The following is a 15,645-nucleotide window of genomic DNA, read 5'->3' as shown; positions in this document are numbered from 1 at the left end:
TTTGGGCCTCCCTATGGTCTGAGACCTAACAGTATTGAAATTAGGCCAATTAATAATCATAAAATGGCATCTGAGTGTTCAAGGAAAGGAAATAGTAGCAAATTTCTCACTTTAAATCAAAATCTGGAAATGATTAAGCTTACTGAGGAAAGTATGATCAAAGCTGAGATAGATTAAAAAAAATAAACTTAGGCCTCTTTAGCCAGATAGCCCAGTTCTGACTACAAAGGAAAAGTTCTTGAAGGAAATTAAAAGTACTACTTCAGTGTACAGACATATTAAAAAAGTGAAACAGCCTTATTGCTGATGTGGAGAGTATTAGTGGTCTAGATAGAAGATCAAACCAGCCATACTATTCACTTAAACCAAAGCATAATCCAGAGCAAAGACTTCAATTCCCTGAAAACGGAGAGAGGTAAGGAAGCTGCAGAACAAAATTCTGAAGGTAGCAGAAGTTGGCTCATGAGATTTAAGGAAAAGAAACCATCTCCATAACATAAAAGCACAGGGTGAAGCAGCAAGTGCTATTGCAGGAACTGTAGCAATTTTACCAGATCAAGCTAAGATAATTAATTAGGGTGACTACACTAAATGACATATTTTCAATGTAGACAAAAGTCTTTTATTGGAAGAAGATACCATTTAGGACTTTTGTAGCTAGAGGAGAAGTCAGGGCCAGGGTTTGAAGCTTCAAACAACAGGTTGATTCCTTGTTAGGGGTGAATGCAGATGGTGACTTTAAATAGAATCCAATGCTTATTTACCATTCTAAAAATCCTCTGCCTGTGCTTTATACTGTAAATGGAACAATAAAGCCTGTATGACAGCTTTTTACAATATTTTTCTGTATATTTTAAAGCCCACTATTGCAGCCTACTGCCAGGGGGAGAAAAGGTTCCTTTCAAAATATACAAATAAAAATTACTGCTCGTTGACAATGCACCTCATCCAAAAGCTCTGATGGAGATCTACAAAAAGATTAATGTTTTCATGCCTGCTAACATCCATTCTGCAACTGTGGATCAAGGAGTAATTTCCACTTTTAAGAATTATTACTTAAGAAATACATTTTTATAAGGCTAACACTGACATAGATTGTGATTCTTCTGATGGATCTGGGCAAATTATTTGTTTTCTAATCCTTTCTGATACCCTGTCTTTTGATTGGATCATTTAGTCCATTTACATTCAAAGTCATTATTGATAGATATGAATTTAGTGCCATTGTGTTACCTGTAAAGTTGGTGTTTCAGGTGATGTTTCTCTGTTCCTTTCCAGTCTTTGTTGCTTTTGGTCTTTTATTCCCACCCCCATCCCCCCACCCCCCGCTCAAAGAGTCCCTTCAGTATATCTTGCAGGGCTGGTTTAGTAGTAACAAACTCCTTTAGTTGAATATATCATGCAACTTCCTTCTAGCCTGCTGAGTTTCTGTAGACAGATCTGACACAAGTCTTCCCAAGTATATTAAGGACTTTTCCCCCTTGCTGCTTTTAGGAATCTTACCTTATCTATATGTATATTGTGAAATTGACTGTGATATGCCTTAGTATGGCCAGCTTTTGTTGAATTTAATGGGAGTTCTCTGTCCCTCTTGGATTTCAGTGTCTGTTTCCTTTCCCTGATTATGGAAGTTTTCAGATATAATCTGCTGAAATAAACTTTCTGCGTTCTCTTCTCACTCTTCATCTTCTGGTATTCCTATGATAGAAATGTTATTACTCTCTACAGAGTCAGTGGTTTCCCTTAATTCTACATTCATGGTAAAAAACCTTTCTTTCTCTTTTCAGCTTCATTATTTTCCATAATTTTATCTTTTATATCACCGATTCACTTCACTGCTTTGTTCATTTTTGTTGTCATGGCATCTATTCAGGTTTGCATTTCAGTTATAGCATTTTTAATTTGGCCTGACTAGTTGTTAGTTCTTTTATCTCTGCAGCAAAAGAATCTCTAGTGTTTTCTATTCTTTTCTAAAACCCAGCTAGTATCCTTATAATTGTTTCAAATTATGATTCAGACATTTTACTTACATCTGTATTGATTAAATCCCTGTCTTTTACTTCCTCCTGTTCTTTTGGGGTGAATTCCTCTATTTTGTCATTTTGTCTAGATCACTGGTGTGTGTGTGTGTGTGTGTTTGTGTGTGTGTGTGATTGTTAGTAAAGCCTGTTATATTCCTGCTCCTCGGAGTAATGGCTACATTATGGAGAGGTCTGGAAAGGGAAGGGAAGGTAAGGGGAAAGAAAAAAAAGAAAAGAAAAGAAAAGAAAAAAAAGAAAGAAAGAAGGAAGGAAAGAAGGAAAGAAAGAGAGAGAGAGAGGAAGGAAGGAAGGAAGAAAGAAAGAGAAAGAAAGAAGAAAAGAAAGGAAGGAAAGAAGGAAAGAAAGGAAAGGAAGGAAGGAAGAAAGAAAGGAAGAAAGAAAGAAAGGAAAGAAAGAAAGAAAGAAAGGAAGGAAGGAAAGAAAAGGAAAGAAAGAAAGAAAGAAAGAAAGAGAAAGAAAGAAAGAAAGAAAAGAATTTCCAATTTACTCTGAAGCTGAAGCTTTGGTAGTACTCTATGGTCAGTAGACTTAGTACATGTAACAGGTTTGTCCTGGTCTTCTGGCAGAGGGATGCACTGTGCTGATTCTTACATTCTAAGTAATTACTGGTAGTTATGTATATATTCCCATTTTATTACATGTTTTGTAATGGTTTGTGGAGATTTTCTCTAACCCTTTCTTGTCTTTGTGACTTTTGGTCTCTCCTTTCCACACAGAGTGTCCCCTTTGTTATTTCTTGAAGGGCTGGTTTTGGGGTCATAATTCCTTTAGTTTTTCTTTGTCTGGGAAGCTCTTTATCTCTCCTTTTATTCTGAATGATAGCCTTGCTGCATAAAGTATTCTTGGTTGTAGATTTTTGCAATCAGCATGTTGTGTATATCATGCCACCCCGTTCTGGATGTTTCTCTTGAGAAATCTGCAGCTAGCCTAATGGGTCTTCCCTTGTAAGGATGGACTTCTTTTGTCTTGCTACTTTTAAGATTTTTCCTTTATTGCTATATTTTGCAAATTTAATTATAATATGTCTTGGTGTTGGCCTGCTTTTTTGATTTTGATGGGACTTCTCTGTGGCTCCTGGATCTGCATGTCTGTCTGTCCCCAGATTATGGAAGTTTTCAACTATGATTTGCTCAAATAAATTTTCTGCCCCCTTTTCTCTTTTTCTGGGACTCCTGTAATAATGGATGTTATTATGCTTGATGAAATCACTGAGTTCCTTAAGTCTATTCTCAGTTTCCATAATTCTTTTTACTCTGTTTTGCTCTGCTTCATTATTTTAACTAAGTGTGCTCTGGTGTGCTTGTGCAATGGGATTGACACCACTTCCACGAGAACTCAGATTCTGTAGAACTCTCTAGTTGGGAGATGTGATATGGGCAGGGTTTTGTGCTGGTTTTTGGGGGGAGGGGCACACTGCACTGCAATTGAGACAGGCTTGACTGAGTGGCAGTCCTGCTAGAATGTGAGAAGGTTGGACTTTGTATAAGCATATTAGGCAACGACTACCTGCACTTTGCTGCTTCCCACAGGTAGTCCTCTGTTTATACTGTGTTCGGGGAAGGACATAGCACCAACCACCTCCTTTGCTCTCAGAGAGGCATATCCATGAATGTTGCCTCTCAGGGATGCACTCTGAGAAGAAGTTGATGGACACTTAGGTTCTTTCCATGTTTTGGCTATTTTTGATAGTGTTGCTATGAACATTGGGGTACATGTGCCCCTATGCATCAGCACTCCTGTATCCCTTCGGTAAATTCCTAGTAGTGCTACTTTCTTAACTGACACAAAAGGAAACTGATTTAATAGGCTTGTAGATTTATTTCATGATTTACTATTCAGTTACATTGACCTACTTGTATATTCATGTCCTGGTTCACAAAGGACAAATTTGAGAATTCTGGTAAATTTGGTGTCAGTAGAATACCTTGATATTAATTTTACCTGGGTGTCTATCTTCTCTTGACCATTATTCTTTTGAATAAGTTTAAATTAGCTTAAGTGCCACCAAACAATATATTGCAATTTTAACTACTTTTATTGATTTATGATTCTAGTTTATATTTAAAATTTTTTGGCTTGACTTTTATAATTTTAGTTCTAATTTCTTGTTTTTAAAACACTATTGTGATTGGAAGGTAATATTTTCTATCATATTTTCTAAATGGATATTACAGCACTTAAGAATAATTGACATTTGACTACTTGTCTTATCCCGTTACCGTATTGAACTCTATTGATTGTAATATTTGATTATCTTGAAAAATTTAGATGGAAAACCTTATCAATTGTTAACGATGATAATTAGTCTCCTTATAGTATTTCCTCAAAATTTTTTGAATAATTTTGCATCAGTTAAGATCTCTTGAATAATGTAAAATAAGTAGTTAGTGGGGAGTAGTTAGTGGGGAGTTAAATAAGTTAGTTATTTCAACTTTAATGGGAATACTTGTAATGTTTCATATTAATTTTAATATTTGCTTAATGCAAGTTTCCTTTTATTCATTACTCATTAATAATGGAAAAATATTTCCTTTGCAGATCAACTGAGATTTCCATATGACTTTTCTAATCAATATAGTGAACTAAATATTGAGTAATCCCTAAAGCTCAAATAAAAAATCTAACATTACACCTCAGGGAGCTAGAAAAAGACCAAACAAAACCCAAAACAAGTAGAAGGAAAGAAATACGAATATCAGAACAGAAATAAGTGACATAGAGACTAAAACAATTAGGAAAATATCAGTACAACTGAGAGCTGACTCTTTGAAAAGATAACAGTTGATAAGCCCTTAGCCAGACTCATTAAGAAAAAAAAAAGATAAAATGCTCAATTAAATAAAATCAGAGTTGAGAGAAGAAATTAACAAGAGAATACTATGAAAACTTATATGCCAACAAATTTGACAGCATAGAAGAAATGGATACATTCCTAGAAATATGCAGTCTTCTAAAACTGAGTCAGGAAAAAATAGAAAATCTGAACAAACCAATTACAAGTAATTAAATTGAATTCATAATTTTAAAAATTCAAAAAAATTAAAGTCTAAGACCAGATAGATGGATTGGCAGGTGAATTCTACCAAATATTTAAAGGAGAGTTAGTACATATTCTGAAACTATTTCAAAAAATAAAAGAAGAAAGCTTCCAAATATATTCTACAAGGCAAGCATTACCCTGATACTAAAACAAAAGACCACAAAAAATAAAACTATAGGCCAATATTTCTCATGAACATAGATGAAAAAATTGTCAGCATAATATTAGCAAACCACATGCAATACATTAAAAAGGTCATTCACCACAACCAAGTGGGATTTATTGTGGGATGCAAAGATGGGTCAATATTTGCAAATCAAGTGAAGGATAAAAATTGTATGATCATCTTAGTAGATGTCGAAAAAATTGTATGATCATGCATTCATGATAAAATCTCTGAACAAAAGAGGTTAGAGGGAACATCCCTCAACATGACAAAGGACATAAATGAAAAATACTAATATCATAATGGTGAGAAGCAGAGAGCTTTTCCACTAAGATCAGGAATAAGACAAGGATGTCCACTCCACTTTTACTCAGCATAGAACTGGAGATAGTACTGGAAATAGCCACAACAATCAGATAAGAAAAGGAAACACAAAGCACCCCTATTGATAAAGAATTTAAGCTTTCACTATTTGCAGATGACATACTGTATACAGAAAACTCTAAAGTCTCCACCAAAAATCTACTAGAACTGATCAATGAATTCAGTAAAGTTGCAAGATACAAAATTAACACTTAGAAACTGGCAGCATTTCTATACACCAATAACAAAGTAGTAGAATGAAAAAATTAAGAAACTATGACTTACAATTGCACCAAAAATAATAATAAATCTAATAATAAACAAAACCAGAGAGGTGAAAGATCTGTACTCAGACAAACACCCAAAATGAAAACAAAACAACCAAAAAACCAACCAACAAATCAACCAACAAACAAAAACTACATTGGTGAAAGATATTGAAGAGGCCATGAACAAATAGATATTTCATGCTTATGGGCTGGAAAATTTAATATCATTAAAATTCCCTTATAGGCCAAAGGGGGGAGACAGGAAGATGGGGGTTGAGTAGGAAGGTCCTAGACTCACCTTGTCCCATTACTACAACTAGATAACTAGAACTCATTCTAAAAACCCCAGAAATTGGCCTGAAGACTGATAGAATAAACACCACAACTAAAAGAAAAAAGAGGCCACATCAGAGAAGATAGAAAATGTGAAGATATGGTTTAGGGGAGAAACAGATCCTGGCTGCTGTGAAGGGGAGAGAGCCGTGGTTGCAGAAAAGTGTGAGAGACAGAGAGCACACTGGAGAATGCCCAGGAGAATATTTCCCCATAGCCATTGGCTTGGATAATGAGAGGGGCTGAATTTTGTGTTTGAAACCAGTAAGGCTTTAAGCCTGGAGTTTTTAAGGTCAGCAGGCTTAGCAGGAATACATTCTGGAGGGCGCTGTGCTGCTCTTGGAGAGAAGGCAGGCAAACAACTGAAGGGCATACTGCATGGAAACCCCAGTCTGAGAGTGCCTGGGGCACACAGAGTGGGGATTGTTTTATCAAAGCATGTTCCTAAAAGGCAGTCACAGAGACACCTTTCTGGGAACAAAGGAGCTAGCCTGCACCACTTCCCTTCCCCATCCCTTTGCATAGAGTCACCTGTGGGAAGCAGTATAGTGCAAGCACTGGCTGCCTAACTTGCTTACACCAGTCCCTAACCCCTGCACTCTGGTGGAACTGTCCTCAGTTCCAGTGTGGCAGGGCTCTCCTCCACAAGACCAGCACAGACACCTGCCCACACCGTGTCTCCTCACCAGAGAATTTTTCAGGGCCTCAGTTCCAGTGGAGGAAGTGACGGGTTTCATTTCACAACAAAACCAGAACACATCTAGTTAAAACTCACAACATTCAGTCCAGAGACCAAAAACTGACCATAGCAAGCAAGGAGAACCTCTGCAGATGGCTTGCCTAAAGACTAGAGCAGCCAGAACAGAACAGCAGAGTGCATGCAGAACATACCAGAGACAGTCCCTGAAACACCAGGCCCTGGACACTACATAACCTTTTCTTCATAAGGCCATTACATTCAGGAGAAGGAGACATAACTGGATTTTCTAACACACATAAGAAGGCAGAGACTTAGACAAAATGCCAAGATGGAGGAATTCACCCCAAATGAAAGAACAAGATAAAACGATGGCCAGGGATCTAAGCAGAACAGATATAAGTAATATGCCTGATGGAAAATTTAAAGCAATACTCATAAAGGATACTTACTCACTAGGCTTGAGAGCAAAATAGAAGACAGTAATGAAAGAGATAAAAGAGTTAAAAAAGAATCAGAGTTGAAGAATCCATTAAACAATACTGGAAACATGCTTGATGTAATGAACTGGAGGCTTGAAGAAGCAGAGGAATGAATTAGAGAAAATACAAGACAAAATATTGGAAAATAATGAAGCTGAACAAAAGGGAGAAAGGATGATGGAATTCAGGAATAGATTTAGGCAACTCAGTAACTCCATCAAACCTAATAAAATTTCTTTATAGGAGTACTAGAAGAAGAAGAAGAAGAAAGAGAAAATGGGATAGAAAATTTATTTAAGAAAATAGCAGCTGAGGGGCGCCTGCGTGGCTCAGTCAGTTGAGCGTCCAACTTCGGCTCAGGTCATTATCTCACGGTTCGTGGGTTCCAGCCCCGCGTCGGGCTCTGTGCTGACAGCTCAGAGCCTGGAGCCTGTTTTGGATTCTGTGTCCCTCTCTCGCTCTGCTCCTTCCCTGCTCATTCTCTGTCTCTCTCACTCTCTCAAGGATAAATATACATTAAAAAACAAAAAAGAAAAAAAGAAAATAGCAGCTGAAAACTTCCTTAATCTGGGGAGGGAAACATAGATCCTGATCCAGGAGGCACAGAGAACTCTGATCAAAATCAACAGAAGCAGGCCAACACCAAGACATATTGTAATTACATTTGCAAAATACAGAGATAGAGGCAAAATATTAAAAGTAGCAAGACAGAAGAAGTCAGTAACTTATAATGGAAAATCATTAAAGACAGCAGGAGATTTTTCTTTTTCTTTTTAATGTTTCACAAATAGTTTATTGTCAAGTTGGTTTCCATATAACACCCGGTGCTCATCCCCACAAGTGCCCTCCTCCATGCCGGAGATTTTTCAACAGAAATTTGGCAAGCTAGAAGACAGTGGTATGATGTATTCAAAGTGCTGACTGAGAAAAATCTGCAGCCAAGAATACTCTACCCAGCAAGACTATCATTAAGAATAGAAGGAGAGATAAAGAGTTTCCCAGACAAACAAAAGTGAAAGCAATTAATCACCACTTAATAAGCTATACAGGAAATATTAAAGGGCACTCTGAGTGGAAAAGAAGGACCATAAATAGGAATAAGAAAAGTAGAATTACAAAAGCAGTAAAATTAAGTATCTCTGTAGATATTAGTGAAAGGATTCTGGAAATAATGTAAGTTATGACACCTTAAACCTAATATATGGGCGGGAGAAGTAAAGAATGGGTTAAAATTTAATTGATCATCAGTTTAATATAGACTGTCTTGTTCTTTCATTTGGGATAAATTTCTCTGTCTCCTCATTTTGTCTGCCTCTCTGTGCCTATTTCTCTGTTATCTGTGTTTACAGATGTGTAACTCAGTCATCTGTGTTTCCTGCTTTTGAAAGTAATGACTTTGTGAAGAAATGGTCCTGGAGTGCCCTGCTGTGCAGTGTATTCCCTTCATCAGAACCTGGCACATTAGGAGACTATCCTATGTGTGTTGCTTATGCCCTACTGTTGTTTCTGAGTCACTTTTCCTTTAGTGCAGTTGTCTCTCTGCTTGTTTCAGCTATGCTTGCTTTATGTGATTTTAGGGGAATCTCAAACAGGCCAGCTCTGAGGGGATGTGCCTGCCAGGGAACTTGGAATGGGATAGTGGTATTAGCAAAATCTCTGGTGGGTCACTAGTTCTATACTAGATCTCCCAAAGTTTTCCTTCATTTGGGGGCTGTGTACTGGGACTGCCAGAGGCTCAAGGATGGGTATAATGTGTGACAATGACTGGATGTGGCTGGGCCTGGTCTGTGTCAGTAGCTGGGGCGCATGGCTGGGCATAGTGTGGTGGCTGGGCATGACCTTGCAGCTGGGCATGGCACACAGCAGCAGATGTGCCCTGGCAGTTAGGTGTATGCATGATGGTAGTGGTGCAGCTAGGTGAGGCACATGATGGCAGCTATTGGCAAAAGGCTGCATGTAGTGGACATGCAAGCTGCTCTGCAGGGCTAGCAGGTTTGGAGTGGGCCAGTTCTCAGGATAACTCATGGGCATAGCACAATGCTAGTGGGTTAAGTAGCAGGTGGCTGTGCAGCCCTGCTTCTCTCAGACGGCTGTGTTTTTATACTGGGGGAGGAAATTGGTGCCTTCCATTTCCCTCATTTTTGGAGAAGTCCCCCAACACATTCTGAAATAAGTATGAAGAGACCTGTCTCTCATTTGCTCCCCCTCCCCCACCATGCATCTGCATTGTGTAAACTGCTGTTTTTATGTTGCCTCTCCATGAAGATTGCTGTCTCCTTAAGTGTTGTGATTGAGCCATCACTCACCCTCCCAACCTGCTTAATGCTGATTCAGCTAGCCTTTAAAGTTCTAGGCTTGAAGTATGACTGGTTTTATAAACTCACAGAATTAAGCCCCTCTGGTTTAAACATTTTTTAAATGTTTATTTAGTTGAGGGGGAGATAGACAGAGAGAGAGATTGAGCATGAGTCAGAAAGGGGCAGACAGAGAGGGAGACACAGCCAAAGGAGGTTCCTGGCTCTGGGTGACCGTGGGTCTTGAACTCACCAACCATGAGGTCATGACCTGAGCTGAAGTGGTGTCCCAGCCCCTCTGGTTTTTAAAGTCAAACATTATGGGGATTAGTCTTCCTTATGTGAGCTCCCTGGTGCAAGGGCCTGATTCATCTTCTTCAGAGACTCTTATTATCCATATGTTTGTCTCTTTTTAGTATGTTACTTTCTCTCACATTTTTTCTTGCTTTGTTATTTTAAAGAAATGACTTCTAAAAGGTTTCAATTTGTAAATAATCTTAAATTTAAAAAGAGGTTTTAAAAAGTGCAAAAAACACCTATATACTCTTCATGTAGAATAACCTATTGTTAACATTTTTCCCATTTGCTTTTTTTTGTCTTTATCTTTTGCTCTCTCTTTTTTTTAACATAATATGTTGTATTATTTCTGAACTATTTAAGAGTGAGTTGAGTATATCATAGCCCTTTAAACATCCATTTCCTCTGTTTAAGCATGTTCCCTACATAGTCACAGTATAATTTACAGCCTCAGTAAATTTAAGATCAGTACAATAGTTTTCTTCTAATCTACCATTCACAATCCAATATTTGTCATTTAACCCAATATTATTCTTTATAACATTTTCCCCTTTCATTATGGAATCCAGTTTAGTATTAGGTATTTCATGTAGTTGTTATGTTTCTAATCTCTAAAATTTTTCCTTAGGTCTTCTTTGTCTTTTATGGCATTATATTTTTTGAAGAATAATGTATCTTTAAAGAAAGTTTGCTCATTTTGGATAATTCTGATGCTCTTAGGGTATCACATCCAGAGCTACACTGTGTACATCTATCACTAATTTGTGATTTTAATAATGATCAATAGGTCAAACTGTTTTCATCTATCGTATTATGTTCTCCTTAGCAGCTAATAAGTAATCTGTAGGAAGATACTTTCAGATCATGCAAATATCCTATTTTCTATCAGAATTTCCTAGATTTAGAATGTATTCATAATTCTTTCTGAACTAGTCTCTAGTTTGAAGGTTCCAAAATGATTATTTCCCAACTCTGTTACCATTTCCACGTTTATCCAGTTGGTACCCGACATTCTTCAAAGTAAGGGCTTATCCTCACTCATATTTTTCCCTTTTTTTAAACTATTGGTATGAAATCATGGACTTTCATTTTTCCAATGGTTTTATAACTTATACTATTCTTTCTTTTTAGCTCTAAAATTGTTATGGCATTGGCTAGTGGGATTTTATTCAAGATAATTACTATAAACTTATGACCCTAGACATTGAGAAATTCCCTGCTATTTAGTATGACAAGATGTTCCATGCCAGGCTTGAACATTTCCTGCACATAGCTAGAATCATCCATTTTTCCTAGAAGCCTTGGTTTTTTAAAGTGGGAAATGCTACTAGAAACCAACATTTGAAAACTAAGGGTGCCCATTTGTACTGGGGTGTATGTACATGTGTGTGTCTGTTTATGTGTTTGTGCATATCTATATTTCCATTTATGGTATGTAATTATATGTGTATATGAATATGTGTACATATGAATGAATATGTGTGTGCATGTGTGTATATATATANCAATTATATACTCAATATATCCAAACAAAAGATTTTATGATTTTATTTTGCATACCCAAGACTGAGAATATATTACTATATCATGAGTACCTAAATCAATCCCTATTTCCCCTTCTTGAGTTTTCTCATTTTTTTTTTTAATTTTTAAAGTTTATTTATATTGGGAGGGGGAGGAGTAGAGAGAGAGGGACAGTAAGAATCCCAAGCAGACTCCACACCATCAGTGCACACATTGGGCTCCAATCCATGAACTGTTAGATCATGACGTGAGCAGAAGCTGGATGCTTAATCAACTAAACCACCCACGCATCCCAAGTTGACTAATTTCTTAAGTTGCTTTCATTTTTAGCACTCTATTTTATTTTTGTTAATATAATTTGTTTTTGGAATATATAGAAATATTAGCCTACTTCCAAAAATAAAAATATATAAGAGAGATTTTTTTCCTGAAGCCTCACCCCTGCATTCTGCAGTTTATCCCTTCTGTTTTAAGTAAGTTGTTTTGTGGTTTATCATTCCTGTGTTTTGTTTTTTAAAAGTAAATGTCTATATTTTTTCTTATTTCCTCCTCTTTCTCACCTGGATAGGTAATATGCTAAATATCTACTTTTTTTACTTTTATTTTGCACTTAACATTCTCTCATGGAAGTCTTGTATGTCAAATTCTGGAGATATTTTCTATTCATTTCACAGTTGTATGTATAGCTGTTTGTAACATATTATATATCATTACTTATATCATACCATACTTATAGTATATATTGTCAGTTATTCAAACAGTAATCTGTGCTTGAATATTTAGGTGATTTTGAATATTATGAGTAACCTTGTGCATATGTGTTTTATGTTTTTGGTATCTGTTTATATTAGGTTAAATTTATATTAGCCTAGGAAAACTGGAACTGATGTATTTAATTTCTATAAATGTTTATGAAATAATAAGAGTATAAAAATACTATTAAAATTTTCTCACCATTTTCATATTGTATCTAGCATTATGGTATCTTTGGCTTTATCAAAATGAGAGAAAAATTCTGCTATGCACTTGTATAAATTTGAAGTTTAGATATTTCACAGTAGATCTGGGTTTTTTTTTCTATTTGATGGCCTAAATGCATTTTTTTATGTAGGTTATGATGAATTACCAGATGAAGAGCTTATGCTTGAGCATCAAGATTTAGTGTCAAAAACCCAAACACAAGTAGAGAAACAAAAACCTGCTAGAAAGAAAAAAACTCAAATGCAAGTAGAGAAACAAAAACCTCCTGGAAAGAAAAGATTCACCAGTAAGTATCTTTCTAAAAAACCCTGCACATTATTTTAAATTAAACTCATCAGAAGTTCTTTTTTTCTTTTTTATAGAAAATAAATGCCTTTTTCTAAGTTTATTTCTTTTTTTTTTCTTTTTTTTTATAGTTCTTTTACAGGNATGAGCATGGAATGTTTTTCCATTTCTTTGTGTCATCTTCAATTTCCTTCATAAGTTTTCTATAGTTTTCATCATACCAGACTCTTCTTATAATTTGGGGAAGAGAAGGCCAAAAGATTCACAAGCATCTTCTTTGGAATAAGATGTCTTATCTCTTACAGATTCTTCCCTGGAATTTCACTTGGATAATAGGTCCTTGTACCTTGTTTATATTAATGGCCCACCTGTGTTGTCCCATGTGGGTCAGCGCGATATGCAGTCCTTGTTGGATAGTGTCCCTGTTTGGGCCCACCAGAAGGATATCGTCAATATAGTGAAGGGCTAGTATTCCCTCTGCAAATGGAAAATTTTCCAGATCCTGCCCTATCCATCAGTGACAGACAGATGGGGAATATAAGACTTGTAGAAGGACATTAGTGACATATTTCCACCAATTTTACATAAGGGTAAACTGATCTTGGGCATTTGCATGATGAGGAATGCTATAAAGGGAGTTCAAGATGTTGATTGCTGTATACCAAGTTCCTTCATCTTGGGTAATGGCTTCTATGACAGTGCCAGTGTCAGCACCACAATGTCAGTGGTACAAATGCTTTGTACAGCCTTAATCAGTCTCTAGGCATCCAAAAGTTTTGTGCACAGGCTAGACGAAGGAATTGAATGGAAAAACAGCCTATACAATTTGTTTGCTTGCTTAAACTCAGTAACAAGGGCAGTGATTTCTTTTTTTATACCCAGGCAGTCAGTATTGTTTTTGGTAGATATTGGCACTAGATTCTTATAGTTTGATGGCTCAGGATCTTCCATATGCCTCATTAAAATGCCCTAACTGCAGAAAATTCTGTCAGTTCCTGAGAGTGAATATTGGTAGTATGTTATATAGATACTATATCTATGTATATCAACAATACATTCAGTAGTAGAGGCAACAATAATGGAATCTACCATAGTCTGGCCTAAAAAGGTTTTTATTGTTGGATGAACCCAAACCAGGGAGCATTATCTGTTTCTCTCTCATGTTGGTACCAGGGTTTGTGGGAATCATAGTGTACCAATATCCAAAAGACACAAGAAGTGGAATTCTCATCTTGCCCCACCTGTCTATTGAATTTTGTACTTGGCATAGGTCCTTATATATCTACTGGGGACATAGATGCTTTAGTATTACTCTTAGTGTTGTTTATTTTTGAAAACTGAGATCAGGGTGAATATATATGGAGTTCTCTGATTCATTTCAAGATTCACTGTTAGTGATATAGAGTAAATAACACTTGTATTCATAGTGGCATTATGTAGACCCTAGTGAGCCTACATGTTATTTCCTTCATGGCCCATAATCTTATCATGAGTACTTGTTAGAAAGACAATCAATCTACTCCTTTGATACAGCACTGTATGGTAATCAGATCGAATGATCTTAAGTAAGGGCATTGCACATATCATTCAGTACAGGGTGGATTATTACTATTTTTACATCACTCTTTGTCTTGGCAACAGCCAAATTTTGCATTTCCAAAATGTGTCAAGTAAGATCTGATTGTGTTACAACTGTTTGACCCACAGGAGTAGGTTTGCACTCCATAACCAATAGATTTGGAAAAAGCAACCCTAGAAACATGAGTCTACTCAAAAGACTAGTCATATATTCTTATCATTCTCTTATGTATGTAAGAGGCTACCTGGCTTTCTGGAAGATAGTTATCCATGTTTTTCATTATCGAAGCTCATTACTTCTGGGCCCAAAAAGTACTGAGTCTGTTACTACTACCCAGATGAGGATGGAAATGATGTCTGATTTTTGTGTCCTTCCAAATTTCTTTCCATTTTTTTTTCCTTGTCCCTAGCCAGAGTGGCTACTGTCAGCACACTCTGAAATAGATGGCCTGTAGGGTGTAATGACCTCACAAAATGCCTTTCTCATTTATTATATTTAACAAGATTGCTTCCTTCATCATGCAGGCAAACTACTTAACTCTCTAAGATCTCTTCAGATCACTGGACAAAGTGATTCCAAAGACCTTTACATTCTTCTTCACTAAAGGCATGAGTCTTAAAAACCTGCAGTAATATGTGCTGTTTATCAATGCTAGGACTCAGAGTTGACAATAGTCATAGAGTACAACTAATTTTGTAAGATCTGATGACTTTGGGTCTTATAATCATTACCTAAGGAATTGTTTTTCTGCTTTCTTAAAGTCTCTCTGTTAGATCTCTAATTTAACACGCGAGGGTAACTTAGTTAGAGTTTGGAGGCTAAATTACTGAACAATGGTGCTCTAAAACTGAAAGTCTTATATATTAATCCATTAGAAATTTCATTTTCTTTAAATTTTTAATAATTATTTTAAGGCCGGTTCTATATAACACCCAGGACTAACCCCACAAGTGCGCTCCTCCATGCAAACCACCCCCATACCTTTCCCCACAACCCCATTAGTCCTCAGCTTGGAAGGAAATCAAGGGGCTTTTACGGCCCATTACAATAAGGTAGACTTAGGATCCTAGTTACGTGTGTGCACAGGGACGCTAGAAAGGGCATTTGTGGGACCAATTGCTGTCTGCCTATGTCACTCACCTTGGGCACGAAACCTGTATGCGGGTCACAACTCCCAGTGACATCAGCATCCCTGGTGCTGTACTAAGGTGTCCGGAGACGATCATCAGTTGAGCCTCCAGGTACCCGAGGCCTTGCGCTCAGACTGAAAGGGCTTAGGAACAGAGAGAAAAG

At 36.8% G+C, this 15,645-nt stretch overlaps 1 protein-coding gene across 1 annotated transcript in view; it reads left to right on the top strand.

Annotated features, from left to right (window-relative positions):
• The window catches only part of LOC144238036 (coiled-coil domain-containing protein 7-like), a 133,565-nt gene extending 120,323 nt beyond the window's left edge, over positions 1–13,242 (top strand). The window contains exons 20-21 of the mRNA XM_077771782.1: positions 12,619–12,774; positions 13,079–13,242. Of these exons, the coding sequence (XP_077627908.1) occupies positions 12,619–12,774; positions 13,079–13,242 (320 nt within the window). The remainder of the gene's footprint in view (positions 1–12,618; positions 12,775–13,078) is intronic.
• Positions 13,243–15,645: the final 2,403 nt, after the last annotated feature.

This window comes from Crocuta crocuta, unplaced genomic scaffold (assembly GCF_008692635.1).
Source record: "Crocuta crocuta isolate KB4526 unplaced genomic scaffold, BGI_CrCroc_1.0 scaffold457, whole genome shotgun sequence".
Classification (NCBI taxonomy): domain Eukaryota; kingdom Metazoa; phylum Chordata; class Mammalia; order Carnivora; family Hyaenidae; genus Crocuta; species Crocuta crocuta.
The sequence above is the reverse complement of the archived record's forward strand: the minus strand, read 5'-3'. Positions and strand labels throughout refer to the sequence as shown.